The sequence below is a fragment of the Pleurodeles waltl genome, chromosome 10 (assembly GCF_031143425.1).
Source record: "Pleurodeles waltl isolate 20211129_DDA chromosome 10, aPleWal1.hap1.20221129, whole genome shotgun sequence".
NCBI classification, from domain to species: Eukaryota; Metazoa; Chordata; class Amphibia; order Caudata; family Salamandridae; genus Pleurodeles; species Pleurodeles waltl.
This window is the reverse complement of record NC_090449.1, coordinates 2,233,654-2,260,304: the sequence shown is the minus strand read 5'-3', so window position 1 is coordinate 2,260,304 and position 26,651 is coordinate 2,233,654. Positions and strand designations below refer to the sequence as shown.

The window sequence follows — 26,651 nt, the reverse complement described above, 5'->3', positions numbered from 1 at the left end:
CAATAAATGCACACTGATGCCAGTGCACATTTTATTGTGAAATACACACAGACGGCATCTTAGAGATGCCCCCTGAAAACATACCCGACTTCCAGTGTGGGATGACTAGTTTTGCCAGCCTGCCACACACCAGACATGTTGCTGGCCACATGGGGCCCTTGTCACTCTGTGGCCAGGAACAAAGCCTGTACTGGGTGGATGTGCTTCTCACCTCCCCCTGCAGGAACTAACACCTGGCAGTGAGCCTTAAAGGCTCACCCCCTTTGTTACAGCGCCCCAGGGCATTCCAGCTAGTGGAGATGCCCGCCCCCTCCAGCCACGGCCCCACTTTTGGCGGCAAGGCCGGAGGAGATAATGAGAAAAACAAGGAGGAGTCACTGGCCAGTCAGGACAACCCCTAAGGTGTCCTGAGGTGACACTGACTTTTAGAAATCCTCCATCTTGCAGATGGAGGATTCCCCCAATAGGATTAGGGATGTGCCCCCCTCCCCTCAGGGAGGAGGCACAAAGAGGGTGTAGCCACCCTCAGGGCTAGTAGTCATTGGCTATTAACCCCCCAGACCTAAACACCCCCCTAAATTGAGTATTTAGGGCCCCCCAGAACCAAGCAAGATAGATTTCTGCAACCCGAAGATGAAGGACTGCTGACCTGAAAGCCCTGCAGAGAAGACGGAGACACCAACTGCTTTGGCCCCAGCCCTACCGGCCTGTCTCCCCACTTCAAGAAAAACTGCAACAGCAACACGTCCCCCAGGGTCCAGCGACCTCTGAAGCCTCAGAGGATAACCCTGCATCTAAAAGGACCAAGAACTCCTGAGGACAGCAGCTCTGCTCCAAAGAAGAAGCAACTTTGCAACAAAGAAACAACTTTTAAAGGACTGCACGTTTCCCACCGGAAGCGTGAGGCTTTCCACTCTGCACCAGACGCCCCCGGCTCGACCTGCGGAGAAACAACACTACAGGGAGGACTCCTCAGCGACTGCGACCCTGTGAGTAGCCAGAGTTGACCTCCCCCCCCCCACCCCGAGCCCCCCAGCGACACCTGCAGAGGGAATCCAGAGGCTCCCCCTGACCGCGACTGCCTGCTTCTAAGAACCCGACGCCTGGTAAAGACACTGCACCTGCAGCCCCCAGGACCTGAAGGATCCGACCTCCAGTGCAGAAGCGACCCCCAGGTGGTCCTCTCCCTTGTCCAGGTGGTGGCTACCCCGAGGAGCCCTCCCCCTTGCCTGCATCGCTGAAGAGAAGCCCCGGGTCTCCCATTGAACTACATTGCAAACCTGACACCTGTTTGCACTCTGCACCCGGCCACCCCGTGCCGCTGAGGGTGTACTTTTTGTGCTGACTTGTGTCCCCCCCGCAACCCCCCCCCCGCGGTGCCCTACAAAACCACCCTCTGGTCTGCCCTCTGAAGTCGCGGTACCTACCTGCTGGCAGACTGGAACCGGGGCACCCCCTTCTCCATTGAAGCCTATGTGTTTTGGGCACCACTTTGACCTCTGCACCTGACCGGCCCGGAGCTGCTGGTGTGGTAACTTTGGGGTTGCCCTGAACCCCCAACAGTGGGCTACCTTGGACCCAACTTTGAACCCTGTAGGTGGTTTACTTACCTGCAAAACTAATAAATACTTACCTCCCCCAGGAACTGTTGAAATTTGCAGTGTCTAGTTTTAAAATAGCTTATTGCCATTTTTGCCAAAACTGTATATGCTATTTTGCTGATTCAAAGTTCCTATGATACCTAAGAAGTACCTTTCTTTTGAAGTACCGATTGTAAATCTTGAACCTGTGGTTCTTAAAATAAACTAAGAAAATCGATTTTTCTATATAAAAACCTATTGGCCTGGAAATGTCTTTTGAGTGTGTGTTCCTCATTTATTGCCTGTATGTGTACAACAAATGCTTAACACTACCCTCTGATAAGCCTACTGCTCGACCACACTACCACAAAATAGAGCATTAGAATTATCTTTTTGCCACTATCTTACCTCTAAGGGGAACCCTTGGACTCCGTGCATGCTATTTCTTACTTTGAAATAGTACATACAGAGCGAACTTCCTACAGCGAACTGAGTGACTGCAGAGGAATGGTTGACACCAATGGGCTGACAGGTAAAAGCAGAATAACTACTTCTGCAGACACAATCACTTAGGTGGATCGTCCCCTACCATTTCTTGCTTCTCAAGACTCAGAGTCCTTCAAATGTATTTCTTTGAGTGTCGGACATAAATGTGACACCCATCTGTAGAAGGAGGGGAGAAGAATGAGTAGCACAGACCAAAAAGGCTGAACATGACTTGTGTGTGGTAGAAAGTCTGAGTGTCAGTATCTCTGAAGTGAGGTGAAGCTCTGATCCCATCTACCTGATTGGCTAGAGTTCACATCATAAAATGAAATGGATGGGCTACTGGTAGCCCCTTAGTGTTCAACTAGTTTTCAATGCTCGCTCCTCTTCCGCATACTAAAGAGTTAAGAGTCAGCAGAGGAGTCCCAACAGGATGTCCTGGAGTAATACAAGCATTTGAAGGTATGAATGTTCTAAGGCTGGAGAGCGGTAGCTTTGGGATGGGAGTTGATTAAAAGCAAACGCAGATTAAGAAAAGTTTTTAGATTAACTAAGTTAAAAGTGCTGAGGGCCTTAAACGATGAAAGAGGCAAAAGAGAAAGAAAGGAGGATGTCCTACCTCCACTAGCTTACGCAACTTCTCCAGGTTGGGTGGTTGGGATCCCTGCAGAACCTTCCAGATGGTGTGATCTTCATCCAACGACACCTCCAGAAGGTCGCCTTCCATCATCAGGTCCTCCAGCAGTCGTCGTGAGGCTTCAGAGAGCTCGAGTACAGGTCCTTCCAGACGTGGCAGGCAGGAGATGAGGAGATCCAGGTCTGAAAAAGAAGAATGAGTTGGGCTCAGAAAAGGGCATCCATCCCTCAAGTACATTACAGGGGTGTTGCTCCTGTCAATGTTGGAATACAAACACAAGCATGTACATCGCTCACAATGCCTACATCAATTACAATTTCAACTCTCTGAAAATGAGCATCAGGACAGTGCAGAATGCTGTGGTTTGCGGCAGCGCAAAGGGAACAGAAGGGCCCTTCATCATAGACGTGTATGCCATACCCACTGTCACGGACTTAGGCAACCTGCCACACTCAATCCATCCATCTTAACTATGCTAAATCTCTCTCAACTGAGGAAGGCATGGATGGCTCAACTGGAGGTGTACAGAAACCGGGCAGCCTCATTCCATGGTATATGCTGCTGGTTTCCATCCTGGCTGTGGCATTAGGTCTCCAAAGCAATCATTTATGTGTTCTCTCAGGATAGGTTTGGAAACCACCACCGGTGTAGTCAGAGGGTCACTGTTCATGATCTCCTAGGACTACTTGAACTCAACAAGGGCTTAAGCAAGACAAATTGCAGTAAAGCGTCATTTTGGACACAGTCAACTTTTTGCTCACTGGTACCGAGGTTTCTTTTGACCGAGGTCCCCAGTGCCAGTGCTCTTTCCCCCCAAGCTAAGGTAAAAAGGTAAACTGTGTACAATTGGCACACACTTCTCTACCTCCAAGTCTCTAGTAAGTGGTACTCTTGGCACCTAGGGCCTTAGTACTGAAAAGGGTCTCTAAGGGCTGCAGCATGCATTGTGCCACCCTCAAGGATCCCCCCTTAAAACAAGTTCAACACAGCTGTCATTGCAGCCTGTGTGTCCTGGTGCAAGCCAGACGAAACAAGGCACACCCATTATGTGCCATGACCCAGTCACGGCATCTAGACACGAGTCACCCTTTGTAGGAATCTGGCTCCTTATACAGTATACCAAAATGAGGTATACTGTGCAAAGAGTCCAGGGGTTCCTTTACTAGAGCACAGAGGCTTGCTCCAGCAGTCCAAAGGTGCTCTTGTAAGGGGTAGTGTGGTCGAGCAGCCTTGGGCTTATCGGAAAGGAGTGATAGACATTCAAATTAGGCTCTCACGGGCGAACCAACAAGGAGGTTCAGAACTTGCGATGCTCAGAGACCTGGGGACACCTTTGGTCCTCTTCCCCTGGACAACCTGGTGCAGAGTTGTCCTTCGGTGTTGGGTTTCTGTCACCAGAGGCAGTTAGAGTATTAGGAGGGAGTGGTGGTGGGGGGGGGGGGGCTGCAAAAGGGATGCATGCATGGACTGGGGGTCCAGTCCAACCAAACCAACAAGTGGGATCACGTCTCACAAGGCTGGGGGACCCAGGTGTAGGAAGCTTGCCTGGTGAGTACCTATGGTATTAGCACCTTATACCAGGCCCAGGTTTCTCCTCTTAGTGAAGTGTAGGCAGTGTCTAGAAGCCAGGCTCTCTAGAGGGAACTGTAGATAAGCAGCCAAGACTTATTTAGGAGACATGTAAAGCTTATGCAACACCACTTGAGTCACACAGCACTTACACATGAAAGAACTGCAGTGTTACAAAATGAAAATGTCACTTACCCAGTGTACATCTGTTCGTGGCATCAGTAGCTGTAGATTCGCATGTTTTGCATAGCTCGCCATCTGGTGTTGGGCCGGAGTGTTACAAGTTGTTTTTCTTCGAAGAAGTCTTTCGAGTCACGGGACCGAGTGACTCCTTTTGTCTCCATTGCGCATGGGCGTCGACTCCATCTTCGATTGTTTTTCCCCGCAGAGGGAGAGGTAGGAGTTGTATTGTAGTAATAGTGCCCATGCAATGGAGTGACTGAGTATGTACTTATTTAAGGTTGAGATGATACATATACAAATAGTTGAAGGTAACTTCCAAACTGCTACAGGCTCCCGGGGAGGCGGGTGGGCACGTGTGAATCTGCAGCGACTAATGCCACGAACAGATGTACAATGGGGAAGTGACATTTTCAGTTCGATGGCATCTGTCGCTGTAGATACGCATGTTTTGCATAGACTAGTAAGCAGTTATCTCCCCAAAAGCGGTGGCTCAGCCTGTAGGAGTGGAAGTAGTTTGAAATAATGTTCTTAAAACGGCTTGACCTATTGTGGCTTGTTGTGCGGATAACACGTCTACACAGTAGTGCTTGGTGAATGTGTGAGGCGTAGACCATATGGCTGCCTTACATATTTCTTGCATTGGGATGTTTCCTAGAAAGGCCATGGTAGCACCTTTCTTTCTGGTTGAGTGTGCCCTTGGTGTAATGGCAGCTGTCGTTTAGCTTTAAGGTAGCAGATTTGGATGCATTTAACTATCCATCTGGCTATACCTTGTTTTGATATTGGGTTTCCTGCATGAGGTTTTTGAAATGCAATAAATAGTTGTTTAGTCTTTCTGATGTTCTTTGTTCTGTCAATGTAATACATTAATGCTCTTTTGACATCTAATGTATGTAGTGCCCTTTCAGCTACGGTATCTGGTTGTGGAAAGAACACTGGAAGTTCCACTGTTTGATTTAGATGGAACGGTGAAATAACCTTTGGCAAAAATTTAGGATTAGTCCTTAGGACGACCTTATTCTTGTGTAGTTGTATAAAAGGTTCTTGTATTGTAAACGCCTGAATCTCGCTTACTCTTCTTAGGGAAGTAATGGCGATGAGAAATGCAACCTTCCAGGTTAGGAACTGTATTTCGCAGGAGTGCATGGGTTCAAAAGGTGGACCCATAAGTCTAGTTAGGACAACATTTAGGTTCCATGAAGGAACAGGTGGTGTTCTTGGTGGTATAATTCTCCTAAGGCCCTCCATGAATGCTTTAATGACTGGTATCTTATATAGGGAAGTTGAATAGGTAGTCTGCAGGTATGCAGATATTGCTGCAAGGTGTATTTTAATGGAAGAGAAAGCCAGGTTAGATTTTTGTAAGTGAAGCAAGTAACCCACTACATGTTCTGGAGTTGTGTGTAATGGTTGTATTTGATTAATATGGCAGTAGCAAACAAACCTCTTCCATTTACTTGCATAGCAGTGCCTGGTGGATGGCCTTCTGGCTTGCTTTATGACTTCCATACATTCTTGGGTAAGTTGTAAGTGCCCGAATTCTAGGATTTCAGGAGCCAGATTGCTAGATTCAGCGATGCTGGATCTGGGTGTCTGATCTTTTGGTTGTGTTGTGTCAACAGATCTGGCCTGTTGGGCAATTTGATGTAGGGTACTACTGATAGGTCTAGCAGCGTTGTGTACCAGGGTTGCCTTGCCCAAGTTGGTGCTTGTAAGGAAATGCCTCCTTGGCATGGTTACCCCCTGACTTTTTGCCTTTGCTGATGCTATGTTTTGAATTGAAAGTGTGCTGAGGCCTGCTAACCAGGCCCCAGCACCAGTGTTCTTTCCCTAACCTGTACTTTTGATTCCACAATTGGCACACCCTGGCATCCAGATCAGTCCCTTGTAACTGGTACCTCTGGTACCAAGGGCCCTGATGCCAGGGAAGGTCTCTAAGGGCTGCAGCAGGTATTATGCCACCCTAGAGACCCCTCACTCAGCACAGACACACTGCTTACCAGCTTGTGTGTGCTAGTGAGAACAAAATGAGTAAGTCGACATGGCACTCCCCTCAGGGTGCCATGCCAGCCTCTCACTGCCTATGCAGTATAGGTAAGACACCCCTCTAGCAGGCCTTACAGCCCTAAGGCAGGGTGCACTATACCATAGGTGAGGGTACCAGTGCATGAGCACTGTGCCCCTACAGTGTCTAAGCAAAACCTTAGACATTGTAAGTGCAGGGTAGCCATAAGAGTATATGGTCTAGGAGTCTGTTTTACACGAACTCCACAGCACCATAATGGCTACACTGAAAACTGGGAAGCTTGGTATCAAACTTCTCAGCACAATAAATGCACACTGATGCCAGTGTACATTTTATTGTAAAATACACCACAGAGGGCACCTTAGAGGTGCCCCCTGAAACTTAACCGACCATCTGTGTAGGCTGACTGGTTCCAGCGGCCTGCCACACTAGAGACATGTTGCTGGCCCCATGAGGAGAGTGCCTTTGTCACTCTGAGGCCAGTAACAAAGCCTGCACTGGGTGGAGATGCTAACACCTCCCCCAGGCAGGAGCTGTAACACCTGGCGGTGAGCCTCAAAGGCTCACCCCTTTGTCACAGCACCGCAGGACACTCCAGCTAGTGGAGTTGCCCGCCCCCTCCGGCCCCGGCCCCCACTTTTGGCGGCAAGGCCGGAGAAAATAATGAGAACAACAAGGAGGAGTCGCTGGCCAGTCAGGACAGCCCCTAAGGTGTCCTGAGCTGAGGTGACTAACTTTTAGAAATCCTCCATCTTGTAGATTGAGGATTCCCCCAATAGGATTAGGGATGTGACCCCCTCCCCTTGGGAGGAGGCACAAAGAGGGTGTACTCACCCTCAGGGCTAGTAGCCATTGGCTACTAACCCCCCAGACCTAAACACGCCCTTAAATTTAGTATTTAAGGGCTCCCCTGAACCTAAAGATTTAGATTCCTGCAACAACAAGAAGAAGGACTGCCTAGCTGAAAACCCCTGCAGAGGAAGACCAGAAGACAACAACTGCCTTGGCTCCAGAAACTCACCGGCCCGTCTCCTGCCTTCCAAAGAACTCTGCTCCAGCAACCCCTTCCAAAGGGACCAGCGACCTCTGAAGACTGCCCTGCTTCGACGACGACGACAAGAAACTCCCGAGGACTGCGGACCTGCTCCAAAAAGACTGCAACTTTATCCAAAGGAGCAGCTTTAAAGAACCCTGCAATCTCCCCGCAAGAAGCGTGAGACTTGCAACACTGCACCCGGCGACCCCGACTCGGCTGGTGGAGAACCAACACCTCAGGGAGGACCCCCGGACTACTCTACGACTGAGTACCAAAACCTGTCCCCCCTGGGCCCCCACAGCGCCGCCTGCAGAGGGAATCCCGAGGCTTCCCCTGACCGCGACTCTCTGAAACCTAAGTCCCGACGCCTGGAAAAGACCCTGCACCTGCAGCCCCCAGGACCTGAAGGACCGGACTTTCACTGCAGAAGTGACCCCCAGGAGTCCCTCTCCCTTGCCCAAGTGGAGGTTTCCCCGAGGAAGCCCCCCCTTGCCTGCCTGCAGCGCTGAAGAGATCCCTTGATCTCTCATTGACTTCCGTTGCGAACCCGACGCTTGTTCTAACACTGCACCCGGCCGCCCCCGCGCCGCTGAGGGTGAAATTTCTGTGTGGGCTTGTGTCCCCCCCGGTGCCCTACAACACCCCCCTGGTCTGCCCTCCGAAGACGCGGGTACTTACCTGCTGGCAGACTGGAACCGGGGCACACCCTTCTCTCCATTGAAGCCTATGCGTTTTGGGCACCACTTTGAACTCTGCACCTGACCGGCCCTGAGCTGCTGGTGTGGTAACTTTGGGGTTGCTCTGAACCCCCAACGGTGGGCTACCTTGGACCAAGAACTGAACCCTTTAAGTGTCGTACTTACCTGGTAAAACTAACAAAAACTTACCTCCCCCAGGAACTGTGAAAATTGCACTAAGTGTCCACTTTTGAAATAGCTATTTGTGAATAACTTGAAAAGTATACATGCAATTGAAATGATTCAAAGTTCCTAATGTACTTACCTGCAATACCTTTCAAACAAGATATTACATGTTAAATTTGAACCTGTGGTTCTTAAAATAAACTAAGAAAAGATATTTTTCTATACAAAACCTATTGGCTGGATTTGTCTGAGTGTGTGTACCTCATTTATTGCCTATGTGTATGTACAACAAATGCTTAACACTACTCCTTGGATAAGCCTACTGCTCGACCACACTACCACAAAATAGAGCATTAGTATTATCTCTTTTTTACCACTATTTTACCTCTAAGGGGAACCCTTGGACTCTGTGCATGCTATTCCCTACTTTGAAATAGCACATACAGAGCCAACTTCCTACAGCGCTATTAATATGAGTTTGAGTTTGTTTTGACTGAGTTTGTTTACCAGGTAAGGAAGGAGAGGGAGAGGAGGAAAAGCGTAAGCAAATATCCCTGACCAGTTCATCCATAGGGCATTGCCTTGGGACTGTTTGTGTGGGTATCTGGATGCGAAGTTTTGGCATTTTGCGTTCTCCTTCGTCACAAACAAGTCTATTTGAGGTGTTCCCCAGAGTTTGAAATAGGTGTTCAGAATTTGGGGGTGAATTTCCCATTCGTGGACCTGTTGGTGATCTCGAGAGAGATTGTCTGCGAGTTGATTTTGGATCCCTGGTATAAATTGTGTTATTAGGCGAATTTGGTTGTGAATTGCCCAACGCCAAATTTTTTGTGCTAGCAGGCTTAACTGTGTGGAGTGCGTCCCCCCTTGCTTGTTTAGATAATACATTGTTGTCATGTTGTCTGTCTTGACGAGAATGTATTTGTGAACTATTATTGGTTGGAAAGCTTTTAGTGCTTGAAAAACTGCTAGAAGTTCTAGGTGATTTATATGCAGTTTTGTTTGATGTACGTTCCATTGTCCTTGTATGCTGTGTTGATCGAGGTGTGCTCCCCACCCTGTCATGGAAGCATCTGTTATTACGTATTGTGGCACTGGGTCTTGGAAAGGCCGCCCTTTGTTTAAATTTAGGTTGTTCCACCACAGAAGCGAGAGGTAAGTTTGGCGGTCTATTAACACCAGCTCTAGAAGATGACCCTGTGCTTGAGACCACTGTGATGCTAGGCACTGTTGTAAGGGCCTCATGTGCAGTCTTGCGTTTTGGACAATGGCTATGCATGAAGACATCATGCCTAAGAGTTGTAATATCATCTTTGCTTGTATCTTTTGTGTTGGATACATGCGTTGTATGATGGTGTTGAAATTTTGAATTCTTTGGGGACTTGGAGTGGCTACTCCTTTTGTCGTGTCTATTATGGCTCCTAGGTATTGTTGTACCTTGCACGGCAGAATGTTGGATTTCGTGAAGTTGACGGTGAACCCTAGTTTGAAGAGGGTTTGTATGATCTGATTTGTGTGATTTGAGCACTCTATTAACGAATGGGCCTTGATTAGCCAGTCGTCTAGATATGGGAACACATGTATTTGCTGCCTTCTGATGTGTGCAGCGACTACTGCTAGACATTTGGTAAAGACTCTTGGTGCGGTTGTTAATCCGAAAGGCAGTACCTTGAATTGGTAATGTATTCCTTTGAATACAAACCTTAGGTATTTCCAGTGCGATGGGTGTATTGGTATATGGAAATACGCGTCCTTGAGGTCTAAAGTTGTCATGTAGTCGTGTAGTTTTAGCAATGGTAATACTTCTTGTAGTGTGACCATGTGAAAGTGGTCTGATTTGAATGTGTTCACTATTCTGAGGTCTAGGATTGGTCTCAGCGTTTTGTCCTTTGGTATCAGAAAGTACAGTGAGTAAACTCCTGTGTTTATTTGTGTGTTTGGCACTATTTCGATTGCATTCTTTTGCAATAGTGCCTGCACTTCTATCTCCAGGAGATTGGAATGGTGTGTTGTTAAATTTTGTGCTTTTGGTGGTATGTTTGGAGGGAATTGTAGAAATTCTATGCAATAACCATGTTGGATAATTGCTAGAACCCAAGTGTCTGTAGTGATTTTCTCCCATGCTTTGTAATGAAAATGTCACTTACCCAGTGTACATCTGTTCGTGGCATCAGTCGCTGAGATTCACATGGTATGCATGAGCTCGCCATCTGGTGTTGGGTCGGAGTGTTACAAGTTGTTTTTCTTCGAAGAAGTGTTTTCGAGTCACGGGACCGAGTGACTCCTCCTTCTGTGCTCATTGCGCATGGGCGTCGACTCCATCTTCGATTGTTTTCCCCGCAGAGGGTGAGGTAGGAGTTGTACTATAGTAATAGTGCCCGCGCAATGAAAAATGTAAGTCTGTACCTATTAAAGGATTAAATAATATATCTACAAATGTACAAAATTGAAGGTAACTTCTGAACTGCTACAGGCTTCCGGGGAGGTGGGTGGGTCCATGTGAATCTCAGCGACTGATGCCACGAACAGATGTACACTGGGTAAGTGACATTTTCAGTTCGATGGCATCTGTCGCTGTAGATACACATGGTATGCATAGACTAGTAAGCAGTTAGTTCCCCATAAGCGGTGGTTTAGCCTGTAGGAGTAGAAGTTGTCTGAAATAGAGTTCTTAATACAGCTTGACCTACTGTAGCTTGTTGTGCGGATAGCACATCTATACAGTAGTGTTTGGTGAATGTGTGAGGCGTAGACCAAGTGGCTGCCTTACATATTTCCTGCATTGGGATGTTTCCTAAAAAGGCCATTGAAGCACCTTTTTTCCTTGTTGAATGTGCCCTGGGAGTAATGGGCAGTTGTCTTTTTGCTTTAAGGTAGCAGATTTGGATGCATTTAACTATCCATCTGGCTATACCTTGTTTTGATATTGGGTTACCTACATGAGGTTTTTGGAATGCAATAAATAGCTGTTTAGTTTTTCTGATGTTTTTTGTTCTGTCAATGTAGTACATTAATGCTCTTTTGACATCTAATGTATGTAGTGCTCTTTCAGCCACAGAATCTGGCTGTGGGAAAAAAACTGGTAGTTCTACCGTTCGATTTAGATGGAACGGTGAAATAACTTTTGGTAAAAATTTTGGATTAGGTCGTAGGACGACCTTATTTTTATGTATTTGTATAAAAGGCTCTTGTGTTGTGAACGCTTGAATTTCACTTACTCTTCTTAGAGATGTAATGGCGATGAGAAAGGCAACTTTCCAGGTAAGGAATTGTATTCCGCAAGAGTGCATGGGTTCGAAAGGTGGGCCCATGAGTCTTGTTAGAACCACGTTTAGGTTCCATGAAGGAACAGGTGGTGTTCTTGGGGGTATAATTCTTTTAAGCCCTTCTATGAATGCTTTGATAACTGGTATTTTATACAAGGAAGTTGAATAGGTAGTTTGCAGGTATGCAGATATTGCTGCAAGGTGTATTTTAATAGAAGAGAAGGCTAGCTTTGCTTTTTGTAAATGGAGCAAGTAATTTACTATATGTTTTGGAGTTGCGTCTAGTGGTTGTATCTGATTATGATGGCAGTACCAAACAAATCTTTTCCACTTACTTGCGTAGCAGTGTCTAGTGGATGGCCTTCTGGCCTGCTTTATGACTTCCATACACTCTTGGCTAAGTTGTAAGTGTCCGAATTCTAGGATTTCAGGAGCCAGATTGCTAGATTCAGCGATGCTGGGTCCGGGTGTCTGATCTGTTGGTTGTGTTGCGTTAACAGATCTGGTTTGTTGGGCAGTTTGATGTGTGGTACTACAGACAGATCTAGCAGTGTTGTGTACCAGGGTTGTCTTGCCCAAGTTGGTGCTATTAAAATGAGTTTGAGTTTGTTTTGACTCAATTTGTTTACTAGGTAAGGAAGGAGAGGGAGAGGAGGAAAAGCGTAAGCAAATATTCCTGACCAGTTCATCCATAGGGCATTGCCTTGGGATTGCTTGTGTGGGTATCTGGACGCGAAGTTTTGGCATTTTGCGTTCTCTTTTGTTGCAAATAAGTCTATTTGTGGTGTTCCCCAGAGTGTGAAGTAGGTGTTCAGAATCTGTGGGTGGATTTCCCATTCGTGGACTTGCTGGTGATCTCGAGAGAGATTGTCTGCCAGCTGATTCTGGATCCCCGGAATAAACTGTGCTATTAGACCAATTTGATGGTGGATTGCCCACTTCCATATTTTTTGAGCTAATAAGCTTAACTGCGTTGAATGTGTTCCTCCTTGTTTGTTTAGATAATACATCGTTGTCATGTTGTCTGTTTTGACAAGGATGTATTTGTGGGTTATGATTGGTTGGAAAGCTTTTAGTGCTTGAAAAACTGCTAATAATTCTAGATGATTTATATGCAGTTTTGTTTGATGTATGTTCCATTGTCCTCTTATGTTGTGTTGATTGAGATGTGCTCCCCACCCTGTCATGGAAGCATCTGTTATTACGTACTGTGGCACTGGGTCTTGGAAAGGCCGCCCTATGTTTAAATTTATACTGTTCCACCATAGAAGCGAGAGGTAAGTTTGGCGGTCTAGCAACACCAGATCTAGAAGGTGACCCTGTGCTTGAGACCACTGTGAGGCTAGGCACTGTTGTAAGGGCCTCATGTGCAGTCTTGCGTTTGGGACAATGGCTATGCATGAGGACATCATGCCTAGGAGCTGTAGTATTGTTCTTGCTTGTATTGTTTGGTTTGGAGACATGTGTTGAATGACTGTTGAAATTGTGGATCCTTTGTGGAGTTGGCTTTGCTACTCCTTTTGTCGTGTCTATTATGGCTCCTAGATATTGCTGTACTTTGCTTGGCAGAATGTTTGATTTTGCAAAGTTGACGGTGAACCCTAGTTTGTAGAGGGTTTGTATGACTTGATTTGTGTGGTTTGAGCATTGTGTGAGCGAACTGGTTTTGATTAGCCAGTCGTCTAGATACGGGAACACATGTATTTGCTGCCTTCTGATGTGTGCAGCGACTACTGCTAGGCATTTTGTGAATACTCTTGGAGCGGTTGTTAAACCAAAAGGCAATACTTTGAATTGGTAATGTATTCCTTTGAATACAAACCTTAGATATTTGTGTGATTGATGTATTGGTATATGGAAATATGCGTCCTTGAGGTCTAGGGTTGTCATGTAGTTGTGTTTTTTGAGCAATGGTAACACTTCTTGTAGTGTGACCATGTGAAAGTGGTCTGATTTGATGAATGTGTTTACTACTCTGAGGTCTAGAATTGGTCTCAGTGTTTCGTCCTTTTTTGGTATCAAGAAGTACAGTGAATAAACTCCTGTGTTTATTTGTGTGCTTGGTACTAATTCTATTGCATTTTTTTGCAGTAGTGCTTGAACTTCTATCTCTAGAAGCTGTGAATGGTATTTTGATAAATTTTGTGATTTTGGTGGTATGTCTGGAGGGAATTGCAGGAATTCTATGCAATAACCATGTTGGATAATTGCTAGGACCCATGTGTCTGTAGTTATTTTGTCCCATGCTTCGTAATATTGACGTATCCTCCCCCCCACTGGTGTTGTGTGGGAGGGGTGAGTGACGTGTGAGTCACTGCTTGTTGGTAGTGGTTTTGGGGCTTTGAAATCTTCCTCTATTCCTAGGGAATTGCCCCCCTCTATACTGGCCCCAAAAACCTCCCCTGTACTGTCCCTGGTAGGTGGGCGGTGCGGACTGTGAGGTGCTAGCTTGTGTGGCCTGACCCCGAAACCCTCCTCTAAAAGGTGTTTTGCGGAAGGTGTTATAAGATCCTCTGCTCTGCGGGGAGTAGAGTGCGCCCATGGCCTTGGCAGTGTCAGTGTCCTTCTTGAGCTTTTCTATGGCTGTGTCGACCTCCGGACCGAACAGAAGTTTTTCGTTTACTGGCATGTTAAGCACTGCCTGCTGAATTTCTGGCTTGAATCCAGACGTTCTGAGCCATGCGTGCCTACGGATGGTAACTGACGTATTAATGGTCCTTGCGGCCGTGTCTGCTGCATCCATGGAGGAGCGTATTTGATTGTTGGAAATGTTTTGACCCTCCTCAACAACCTGTTTTGCTCTTTTTTGCAGATCTTTTGGGAGATGTTCAATGAGATGCTGCATCTCATCCCAGTGGGCTCTGTCGTATCGCGCTAGCAGCGCTTGTGAATTTGCGATGCGCCACTGGTTTGCTGCTTGGACAGCAACCCTCTTCCCGGCTGCATCGAACTTCCTGCTTTCTTTATCTGGGGGAGGTGCATCCCCAGAAGTGTGTGAATTTGCCCGTTTTCTGGCAGCCCCTACCACCACAGAATCTGGTGGCAACGGAGAGGTGATGAATACAGGGTCCGTAGGAGGCGCCTTATACTTTTTGTCCACCCTAGGCGTCACTGCCCTACTTTTAACTGGCTCCTTGAAAATGTCCTTTGCATGGCGTAGCATGCCTGGGAGCATCGGCAGGCTTTGGTAGGAGCTGTGGGTTGAAGAGAGGGTGTTAAATAAAAAATCATCCTCTACTTGTTCTGAGTGTAGTTCCACATTATGGAATAGTGCTGCTCTAGCCACCACTTGTGAGTAGGCTGTGCTGTCTTCCGGTGGTGATGGCCTAGTTGGGTATGTGTCTGGGCTGTTATCAGACACTGGTGCGTCGTACAAGTCCCACGCATCCTGATCTTGGTCATCGTGGCTCATGGCGGTGTGAGCTGGCGAATGTGACGGGGTGTAAGTTGGCGAAGCCGGAGTTACAGGTGGAGGCGAGGGAGGAAGTGTTACCTTTTGTGCTGTTTGTTGCTGAGGAGTAAACTGAAGCGTTCTCTTTCGTTTGACAGGTGGAAGGGTACTGATCTTCCCAGTCCCCTGCTGAATAAAGATACGCTTTTGCGTGTGATCCACGTCAGTGGATTGCAGTTCTTGTTCAAATCTATGTTTCTTCATTTGTGAAGACATAGAATGCTCTTCAGTATAGGAGCCTGAAACAGGGTCTGATGTCGCTTTTTTCGGCTCCGAAAACCCTGTTGATTGTTTTTTCGGCTCAGAGGTAACCTTCCTCTTTTTCTGTGCCGAAAATTCTTGGCCTCTATGGTCTTCGGCGCCACTGTCTCGGCGTCGATCCGTGTCGACACCGAACTCTCGGTGTCGATGCTTCTGTTTAGCACTCTCTCGGTCCCGAGGAGGCTGCGTGCCGGTGTCTCGACCGAAGTCGGACGATCTCGACACTGAATGGGCCTTTTTCGGTGCCGATTGTTGGTCACCGAGAATTTGGGTGGAGCCATGGCCGGTTGGCAGTGGCGTCCCCTGGGCCTTCTTTCCTTTTTTAAGTTCTGATCTCGACGTCTTACTCACAGTTTTTGTAGAGTCTAGCTCTTCGGAGTCTGAATCCTGGATGGAAAAGGATTCCTCCTGTTCCTCTTCTGTCTCGAACTGTCGACGCTCCTTTGGCGTGGACGCCATCTGCAGTCTCCTCGCTCGACGGTCGCGCAGAGTTTTTCGGGACCGGAACGCCCGACAGGCCTCACAGGATTCTTCGCTGTGCTCGGGTGACAGGCACAGGTTACAGACCGAGTGTAGGTCCGTATAAGGATATTTGTTGTGGCATTCGGGGCAGAATCGAAACGGGGTCCGTTCCATCGGCGTTGTTCTCCACGCGGTCGGGCCGACTAGGCCCCGACGGGGTGCCGAAATCTACCCCGAAGGGCACCGAAGCACTTCGATGTTCAACGCGTCGTCGTATGTGTCTATCTCGAACCGGATCGCAACGATACCGTCGAAAATCTTCCGTTTTCAGCTATCTTTCCGTTCCAAAACCCGGAGCGACAGGAACACGTCCGAACCCGATGGCAGAAAGAAAACAATCGAAGATGGAGTCGACGCCCATGCGCAATGAGCACAGAAGGAGGAGTCACTCGGTCCCGTGACTCGAAAACACTTCTTCGAAGAAAAACAACTTGTAACACTCCGACCCAACACCAGATGGCGAGCTCATGCATACCATGTGTATCTACAGCGACAGATGCCATCGAACTAATGACTTATTCTTCCCCCCACTGGTGTTGTGTGGAGGGGGTGAGTGACATGTGAGTCACTGCTTAGTAGTAGGGGTTTTGGGGCTTTGAAATTTTCCTCTATTCCTAGGGAATTGCCCTCCTCTATATTGTCCCCGAAAACCTCCTCTGTACTGTCCCTGGTAACTGGACGGTGTTGCCTGTGAGGTGCTGGCTTGTGTGCTCTGACCCCGAAACCCCCCTCTAAAGGGTGTTTTACGGAATGTGCTGTAATTCCCTCTGCTCTGCGGGGAGTAGAGTGCGCCCATGGCTTTAGCAGTGTCCGTGTCTTTTTTGAGTTTCTCAATCGCTGTGTCCACTTCTGGACCGAACAGTTCTTTTTCGTTAAAAGGCATATTGAGAACTGCTTGCTGAATCTCTGGTTTAAATCCAGACGTTCGGAGCCATGCATGCCTTCTGATAGTTAGATGTATTAATTGTCCGTGCAGCTGTATCTGCAGCGTCCATGGAGGAGCGGATTTGGTTGTTGGAAATGGTCTGTCCCTCCTCAACCACTTGTTTTGCCCTATTTTGTAGGTCCTAGGGCAGATGGTCAATGAGATGTTGCATCTCATCCCAATGGGCTCTGTCATAGCGCGCAAGTAGTGCCTGGGAGTTAGCGATGTGCCACTGGTTTGCAGCTTGTGCTGCGACTCTTACCAGCTGCATCGAACTTGCGGCTTTCTTTATCTGGGGGTGGTGCATCTCCAGATGTGTGGGAGTTGGCCCTTTTCCTAGCTGCTCCTACAACGACAGAGTCTGGTGGCAGCTGTGTAGTGATGAAAGCCGGGTCTGTAGGAGGCGCCTTATACTTTTCCACTCTTGGTGTGATTGCCCTACTTTTGACCGGCTCCTTAAAGATTTATTTTGCGTGCCGGAGCATACCAGGGAGCATAGGCAGGCTTTGGTAGGAGCTGTGGGTGGAGGAGAGTGTGTTGAATAAAAAGTCATCCTCGACCTGTTCTGAGTGGAGGCTTACATTGTGAAATTGTGCTGCTCTAGCCACCACTTGAGAATACGCGGTGCTGTCCTCTGGTGGAGACGGCTTCGTAGGGTATGCCTCCGGACTGTTATCTGACACTGGGGCGTCGTATAAGTCCAATGCGTCTTGATCTTGGTCACCCTGGCTCATGGTGGTGTGAGCTGGGGAATGTGATGGAGTTTGTGCTGGTGAGACGTTAACCACAGGTGGAGGAGAGGGTGGTGGGGTAACTTTTTTCACCACTTTTGTTTGTGGTGTTTGTTCAGTTTGGAACTCCAATCTTCTCTTTCTTCTAATAGGGGGAAGGGTGCTTATTTTTCCTGTCCCCTGCTGTATGAAAATACGCTTTTGCGTATGGTCTACATCAGTTGAGTGTAGCTCTTCCTCAAACCTATGCTTTTGCATTTGGGAGGTTAGCAAGTGCTCTTCTGTATAAGAGCCTGAAACTGGGTCGGTTGCAGTTTGTTTTGGCACCGAAACCCTGTCTGCATCTTTTTTCGGCTCCGAGGTGTAAGGAAATGCCTCCTTGGCATGGTTACCCCCTGACTTTTTGCCTTTGCTGATGCTATGTTTTGAATTGAAAGTGTGCTGAGGCCTGCTAACCAGGCCCCAGCACCAGTGTTCTTTCCCTAACCTGTACTTTTGATTCCACAATTGGCACACTCTGGCATCCAGATAAGTCCCTTGTAACTGGTACCTCTGGTACCAAGGGCCCTGATGCCAGGGAAGGTCTCTAAGGGCTGCAGCATGTATTATGCCACCCTAAGAGACCCCTCACTCAGCACAGACACACTGCTTACCAGCTTGTGTGTGCTAGTGAGAACAAAATGAGTAAGTCGACATGGCACTCCCCTCAGGGTGCCATGCCAGCCTCTCACTGCCTATGCAGTATAGGTAAGACACCCCTCTAGCAGGCCTTACAGCCCTAAGGCAGGGTGCACTATACCATAGGTGAGGGTACCAGTGCATGAGCACTGTGCCCCTACAGTGTCTAAGCAAAACCTTAGACATTGTAAGTGCAGGGTAGCCATAAGAGTATATGGTCTGGGAGTCTGTTTTACACGAACTCCACAGCACCATAATGGCTACACTGAAAACTGGAAAGTTTGGTATCAAACTTCTCAGCACAATAAATGCACACTGTAGGAAGTTGGCTCTGTATGTGCTATTTCAAAGTAAGGAATAGCATGCACAGAGTCCAAGGGTTCCCCTTAGAGGTAAAATAGTGGTAAAAAGAGATAATACTAATGCTCTATTTTGTGGTAGTGTGGTCGAGCAGTAGGCTTATCCAAGGAGTAGTGTTAAGCATTTGTTGTACATACACATAGACAATAAATGAGGTACACACACTCAGAGACAAATCCAGCCAATAGGTTTTGTTATAGAAAAATATCTTTTCTTAGTTTATTTTAAGAACCACAGGTTCAAATTTAACATGTAATATCTTGTTTGAAAGGTATTGCAGGTAAGTACATTAGGAACTTTGAATCATTTCAATTGCATGTATACTTTTCAAGTTATTGACAAATAGCTACTTTAAAAGTGGACACAGTGCAATTTTCACAGTTCCTGGGGGAGGTAAGTTTTTGTTAGTCTTACCAGGTAAGTAAGACACTTACAGGGTTCAGTTCTTGGTCCAAGGTAGCCCACCGTTGGGGGTTCAGAGCAACCCCAAAGTCACCACACCAGCAGCTCAGGGCCGGTCAGGTGCAGAGTTCAAAGTGGTGCCCAAACCGCATAGGCTAGAATGGAGAGAAGGGGGTTCCCCGGTTCCAGTCTGCCAGCAGGTAAGTACCCGCGTCTTCGGAGGGCAGACCAGGGGGGTTTTGTAGGGCACCGGGGGGGACACAAGCCCACACAGAAATTTCACCCTCAGCGGCGCGGGGGCGGCCGGGTGCAGTGTAGAAACAAGCGTCGGGTTTGCAATGTTAGTCTATGAGAGATCCAGGGATCTCTTCAGCGCTGCAGGCAGGCAAGGGGGGGGCTTCCTCGGGGAAACCTCCACTTGGGCAAGGGAGAGGGACTCCTGGGGGTCACTTCTCCAGTGAAAGTCCTGTCCTTCAGGTCCTGGGGGCTGCGGGTGCAGGGTCTTTTCCAGGCGTCGGGACTTAGGTTTCAGAGAGTCGCGGTCAGGGGAAGCCTCGGGATTCCCTCTGCAGGCGGCGCTGTGGGGGCTCAGGGGGGACAGGTTTTGGTACTCACAGTCGTAGAGTAGTCCGGGGGTCCTCCCTGAGGTGTTGGTTCTCCACCAGCCGAGTCGGGGTCGCCGGGTGCAGTGGTGCAAGTCTCACGCTTCTTGCGGGGAGATTGCAGGGTTCTTTTAAAGCTGCTCCTTGAAACAAAGTTGCAGTCTTTTTGGAGCAGGTCCGCTGTCCTCGGGAGTTTCTTGTCTTTTTCGAAGCAGGGCAGTCCTCAGAGGAGTCAGAGGTCGCTGGTCCCTTGGAAGGCGTCGCTGGAGCAGAGTTCTTTGGAAGGCAGGAGACAGGCCGGTGAGTTTCTGGAGCCAAGGCAGTTGTTGTCTTCTGGTCTTCCTCTGCAGGGGTTTTCAGCTAGGCAGTCCTTCTTCTGGTTGTTGCAGGAATCTAATTTTCTAGGGTTCAGGGTAGCCCTTAAATACTAAATTTAAGGGCGTGTTTAGGTCTGGGGGGTTAGTAGCCAATGGCTTCTAGCCCTGAGGGTGGGTACACCCTCTTTGTGCCTCCTCCCAAGGGGAGGGGGTCACAATCCTAACCCTATTGGGGGAATCCTCCATCTGCAAGATGGAGGATTTCTAAAACTTAGAGTCACCTCAGCTCAGGACACCTTAGGGGCTGTCCTGACTGGCCAGTGACGACTCCTTGTTGCTTTCTTTGTTCCCTCCAGCCTTGCCGCCAAAAGTGGGGGCCGTGGCCGGAGGGGGCGGGCAACTCCACTAAGCTGGAGTGCCCTGCTGGGCTGTGACAAAGGGGTGAGCCTTTGAGGCTCACCGCCAGGTGTTACAGCTCCTGCCTGGGGGAGGTGTTAGCATCTCCACCCAGTGCAGGCTTTGTTACTGGCCTCAGAGTGACAAAGGCACTCTCCCCATGGGGCCAGCAACATGTCTCTGGTGTGGCAGGCTGCTGGAACTAGTCAGCCTACACAGACAGTCGGTTAAGTTTCAGGGGGCACCTCTAAGGTGCCCTCTGTGGTGTATTTTACAATAAAATGTACACTGGCATCAGTGTGCATTTATTGTGCTGAGAAGTTTGATACCAAACTTCCCAGTTTTCAGTGTAGCCATTATGGTGCTGTGGAGTTCGTGTTTGACAGACTTCCAGACCATATACTCTTATGGCTACCCTGCACTTACAATGTCTAAGGTTTTGTTTAGACACTGTAGGGGTACCATGCTCATGCACTGGTACCCTCACCTATGGTATAGTGCACCCTGCCTTAGGGCTGCAAGGCCTGCTAGAGGGGTGACTGACCTATACTTGCATAGGCAGTGAGAGGCTGGCATGGCACCCTGAGGGGAGTGCCATGTCGACTTACTCGTTTTGTTCTCACTAGCACACACAAGCTGTCAAGCAGTGTGTCTGTGCTGAGTGAGAGGTCTCCAGGGTGGCATAAGACATGCTGCAGCCCTTAGAGACCTTCCTTGGCATCAGGGCCCTTGGTACTAGAAGTACCAGTTACAAGGGACTTATCTGGATGCCAGGGTCTGCCAATTGTGGATACAAAAGTACAGGTTAGGGAAAGAACACTGGTGCTGGGGCCTGGTTAGCAGGCCTCAGCACACTTTCAATTGTAAACATAGCATCAGCAAAGGCAAAAAGTCAGGGGGCAACCATGCCAAGGAGGCATTTCCTTACACACACTGATGCCAGTGTACATTTTATTGTAAAATACACCACAGAGGGCACCTTAGAGGTGCCCCCTGAAACTTAACCGACTATCTGTGTAGGCTGACTGGTTCCAGCAGCCTGCCACACTAGAGACATGTTGCTGGCCCCATGGGGAGAGTGCCTTTGTCACTCTGAGGCCAGTAACAAAGCCTGCACTGGGTGGAGATGCTAACACCTCCCCCAGGCAGGAGCTGTAACACCTGGCGGTGAGCCTCAAAGGCTTACCCCTTTGTCACAGCACCGCAGGACACTCCAGCTAGTGGAGTTGCCCGCCCCCTCCGGCCCGGCCCCCACTTTTGGCGGCAAGGCCGGAGAAAATAATGAGAATAACAAGGAGGAGTCACTGGCCAGTCAGGACAGCCCCTAAGGTGTCCTGAGCTGAGGTGACTAACTTTTAGAAATCCTCCATCTTGCAGATGGAGGATTCCCCCAATAGGATTAGGGATGTGACCCCCTCCCCTTGGGAGGAGGCACAAAGAGGGTGTACCCACCCTCAGGGCTAGTAGCCATTGGCTACTAACCCCCCAGACCTAAACACACCCTTAAATTTAGTATTTAAGGGCTTCCCTGAACCTAAAGATTTAGATTCCTGCAACTACAAGAAGAAGGACTGCCGAGCTGAAAGACCCCTGCAGAGGAAGACCAGAAGACACCAACTTCCTTGGCCCCAGACTTACCGGCCTGTCTCCTGCCTTCCAAAGACCCTGCTCCAGTGACGCTTTCCAAGGGACCAGCGACCTCTGAATCCTCCGAGGACTGCCCTGCTTCGAAAAAGACAAGAAACTCCCGAGGACAGCGGCACTGCTCCAAAAGAACTGCAACTTTGTTACAAGGAGCAGATTTAAAGACCCCTGCAATTCCCCGCAAGAAGCGTGAGACTTGCAACACTGCACCCGGCGACCCCGACTCGACTGGTGGAGAACAACCAACTCAGGGAGGACCCTCCGGCGACTCTACGACTGTGAGTAACCAAAGTTGTCCCCCCTGAGCCCCCACAGCGACGCCTGCAGAGGGAATCCCCAGGATCCCCCTGACCGCGACTGTCTGAACTCCATTTCCCGACGGCTGGAAAAGGCCCTGCACCCGCAGCCCCCAGCCCCTAAAGAAACGGAACTTCTGTGCAGGAGTGACCCCCAGGAGGCCCTCTCCCTTGCCCAGGTGGTGGCTACCCCGAGGAGCCCCCCCCTTGCCTGCATCGCTGAAGAGACCCCTTGGTCTCCCATTGAAACCTGAAGGAAACCCGACGCGTGTTTGCACACTGCACCCGGCCGCCCCCGCGCTGCTGAGGGTGTACTTTCTGTGCTACTTTGTGTCCCCCCCCCGGTGCCCTACAAAACCCCCCTGGTCTGCCCTCCGAAGACGCGGGTACTTACCTGCTGGCAGACTGGAACCGGGGCACCCCCTTCTCTCCATTATAGCCTATGTGTTTTGGGCACCTCTTTGACCTTTGCACCTGACCGGCCCTGAGCTGCTGGTGTGATAACTTTGGGGTTGCTCTGAACCCCCAACGGTGGGCTACCTTGGACCAAAAACTGAGAACTGTAAGTGACTTACTTACCTGTGAAAACTAACAATAACTTACCTCCCCCAGGAACTGTGAAAATTGCACTGTGTCCACTTTTAAAACAGCTTATTGTGTTTTATGACAAAAGTATTCATGCTAATGTAATGATTCAAAGTTCCTAGAGTACTTACCTGCAATACCTTCCAAACAAGCTATTACATGTGAAATTTGAACCTGTGGTTCTTAAAATAAACTAAGAAAATATATTTTTCTATAACAAAACCTATTGGCTGGATTTGTCTGAGTGTGTGTACCTCATTTATTGTCTATGTGTATGTACAACAAATGCTTAACACTACTCCTTGGATAAGCCTACTGCTCGACCACACTACCACAAAATAGAGCATTAGTATTATCTCTTTTTACCTCTATTTTACCTCTAAGGGGAACCCTTGGACTCTGTGCATGCTATTCCTTACTTTGAAATAGCACATACAGAGCCAACTTCCTACACGGTGACTTTTTTTTTTTTTCGGGGCCGAAACCTCTCTGCATCGATCTTCGGTGCCGCTGTCTCGGCGTCGAGCCGTGTCTACACCGGTATCTCAGTGTCGATGCTTATCTCCAGCACTTTCTCGGTCCCGAGAAGGCTGCGTGCCGGTGTCTCGACCGGAGTCGGACGATCTTGGCACTGTTTGGGCCTTTTTCGGTGCAGACGGTCGGTCACCGAATTTATGGGTCGAGCCATGGCCTGGTGGCAGTGGCGTCCCCTGGGCCTTGTAAATCTTCTTCTGAGTGGCTTTCGACATCTTACTCACGGTTTGTGTATCGTCGAATCCTTCGGAGTCCGATTCTTGGATCGAAAAGGTTCCCTCCTCTTCTTGTTCCTCGAACTCCCGGTGGGCTGTCGGCGCGGACGCCATCTGAAGTCTTCTGGCTTGACGGTCTCGGAGTGTTTTTCGGGACCGGAAGGCACGACAGGCCTCGCAGGTGTCTTCACTGTGCTCAGGTGACAGGCACAGGTTGCAGACCAAGTGTTGGTCTGTATAGGGGTATTTATTGTGGCATTTGGGACAGAAACGGAACGGGGTCCGTTCCATCGGCGTTCTTCTGCTCGCGGTCGGGCCGACCAGGCCCCGACGGGGGATCGAAAAAATTACCCCGAAGGGCACCGGAGCTCTTCGATCTTAGACGCGGTGTTGAATCTAACTACGCCGATCCCGAACGCAACAATACAGACGAAAATCTTCCGAAATTAGCTATCTTTCCGTTCCGAAACTTGGAGCGACAGGAACACGTCCGAACCCGATGGCGGAAAAAAAACAATCGAAGATGGAGTCGACGCCCATGCGCAATGGAGACAAAAGGAGGAGTCACTCGGTCCCGTGACTCGAAAGACTTCTTCGAAGAAAAACAACTTGTAACACTCCGGCCCAACACCAGATGGCGAGCTATGCAAAACATGCGTATCTACAGCGACAGATGCCATCGAACATAAAGTTACTCTATTATATTAACACAAATACTAAAATACTGTATAGGCAATCCCTGAACTGGAGGCAAGTAAACACATTAAATACACATTAGCAATCAGTAAATAGCATTGAAAGCAATAAGCATTGGTAAAAGCAATAGCAAATAGTGAGGGCCAAACCATATATTTAATAAAGTGGAATGTGAAAGGTAGTTGTAAGGAAATGCCTCCTTGGCATGGTTACCTCCTTTCTTTTTGCCTTTTCTGATGCTAAGTTATGATTTGAAAGTGTGCGGAGGCCTGCTAACCAGGCCCCAGCACCAGTGTTCTTTCCCTAAACTGTACCTTTGTCTCCACAATTGGCACAACCCTGGCACCCAGGTAAGTCCCTTGTAACTGGTACCCCTGTTACCAAGGGCCCTGATGCCTGGGAAGGTCTCTAAGGGCTGCAGCATGTCTTCTGCCACCCTGGGGACCCCTCACTCAGCACATGCACACTGCCTCTCAGCTTGTGTGTGCTGGTGGGGAGAAAATGACTAAGTCGACATGGCACTCCCCTCAGAGTGCCGTGCCAACCTCACACTGCCTTTGGCATAGGTAAGTCACCCCTCTAGAAGGCCTTACAGCACTAAGGCAGGGTGCACTATACAACAGGTGAGGGGATATGTGCATGAGCACTATGCCCCTACAGTACCTAAGTCAAACCTTAGACATTGTAAGTGCAGGGTAGCCATAAGAGTATATGGTCTGGGAGTCTGTCATACATGAACTCCCCAGTTCCATAATGGCTACACTGACAACTGGGAAGTTTGGTAGCAAACTTCTCAGCACAATAAAGGCACACTGATGCCAGTGTGCAATTTACTGTAAAATACACCCAGAGAGTGGTACCCTTGGTCCTCTCTACCAGCTGTCCAACTTGGGTGAAGGTAAGCCCTTGCCTTCCCAAGCAGTGCAGGACTCCCGTGCACTTAGTCTCTTGCAGCTTCCAAGGCTTGCTGGCATCTCCTCCAAGGGATCTTCAGACTGTGTAACCCCAGCCCTCTTCCCTGCGATGCGCAGCCCTCTGCGTGCTTCTCCTGCAGCGTGGGACCCTTCTTCAGTGTGCTGCGTGGGCTCCTTTGTGACACCTGGGTCACCTTCCAGTTTGTCTTCTATGGGGGTTGCCTTTTCTTCTGTGGACTGTCTGCGTTGCCGAGGGTCCCCCAGAGACTCCCCTCCATGGGTTGAGTTCTCCCGGACCTTGCTGGTCCTCAGCAGCTCCACTTTTTTCTACCACGACTCTTGCCTTTGCCAAGGCTTGTTGGTGGGTTTCGACGCCAGACAGACAGACTTCAATCTTCCATCCGGCACACAACGTCTACTGCATCCTCCAGGAACTCTTCACAGTCTACAGGGCTGCATTGCTGACCATCTTCGTCTTACCGTCGACCAACTCCTGCAACCACAGACGGGTGGGTAGTGGCTCCTGCCACCACCGGACACTCCTGTGACTTCTGGACTTGGTCTCCCTTTTCAGGTCTTCCTCTTCAGGATCCACCGTTGGTTTCTTGCAGTCTTGCCTGGGTGTTGCATTAGCTTCTTTACACATTCCACTTACCTGAGTGGGGGTCCGGCATTCGCATTCCAGTTTTTTAGTATAAGATTTGGGCTTCCCGCAGGGTCACTGTTACCCATTTCTACTGCACTGTTTTCTATTACCATTTATGCCTATTTCTGATCACTAGTGTACATATTTAGTGGGTTTACTTACCTCCTGTTGGAGAGTTGCCTATCTAGTACTTTTGGTAATTGTGTCACTAAAATAAAGTACCTTTATTTCTGTAACAGTTTTATTTCATGTGTGCGAGTGCTGTGTAACTACAGTGGGATTGCAAGAGCTTTCCATGTCTCCTAGATAAGCCGTGGCTGCTCATCCATAGCTACCTCTAGAGAGCCTTGCTTCTAGGCACTGCCTACACTTCACTGAGAGGGGATACCTGGACCTGGTATAAGGTGTAAGTACCTTGGGTACCCACCACACACCAGGCCAGCTTCTTACACCAACTTGCCTACTGACCTGCTTTAGAAGAGATCTTCTCCAACTGGGGGGCTTTTAAAGACTGGATTGACAAATAGTAACTAGTTGGCAGTAATGTCAGCATCTCAGTGTTTACGGAAATCTGATGTCTCAGTTTGGGGGTTTAAATACATTCTCTGGAGAAAATGATCTAGGCAGTGTTATTATGAGAACTGAAAGCAATGGTCTGAACGAAAAAGCACGTCCTTGACACAGAAGTGTACTTCTGAGTCTAGTGTCTGGCTAATTCTGGTTCTGGCATCAATGAAGATCTGCTGTCAAAGGTGCATCTGATGAGTGCTGCAGATGGCTTAGGTATGAAGAAAGGCCTCTACTAAGGCAATGACAAGGCCAAAGGTGAA

General features: G+C 48.7%; 1 protein-coding gene across 4 annotated transcripts in view; it reads right to left on the bottom strand.

The window, feature by feature from the left end:
• KDM5C (lysine demethylase 5C) overlaps positions 1–26,651 on the bottom strand; it is a 457,813-nt gene that overhangs the window by 54,246 nt on the left and 376,916 nt on the right. For all 4 annotated transcript variants that reach the window (XM_069209299.1, XM_069209300.1, XM_069209301.1 and 1 more), the window contains one exon: positions 2,686–2,885. In XM_069209299.1, the coding sequence (XP_069065400.1) occupies positions 2,686–2,885 (200 nt within the window). The remainder of the gene's footprint in view (positions 1–2,685; positions 2,886–26,651) is intronic.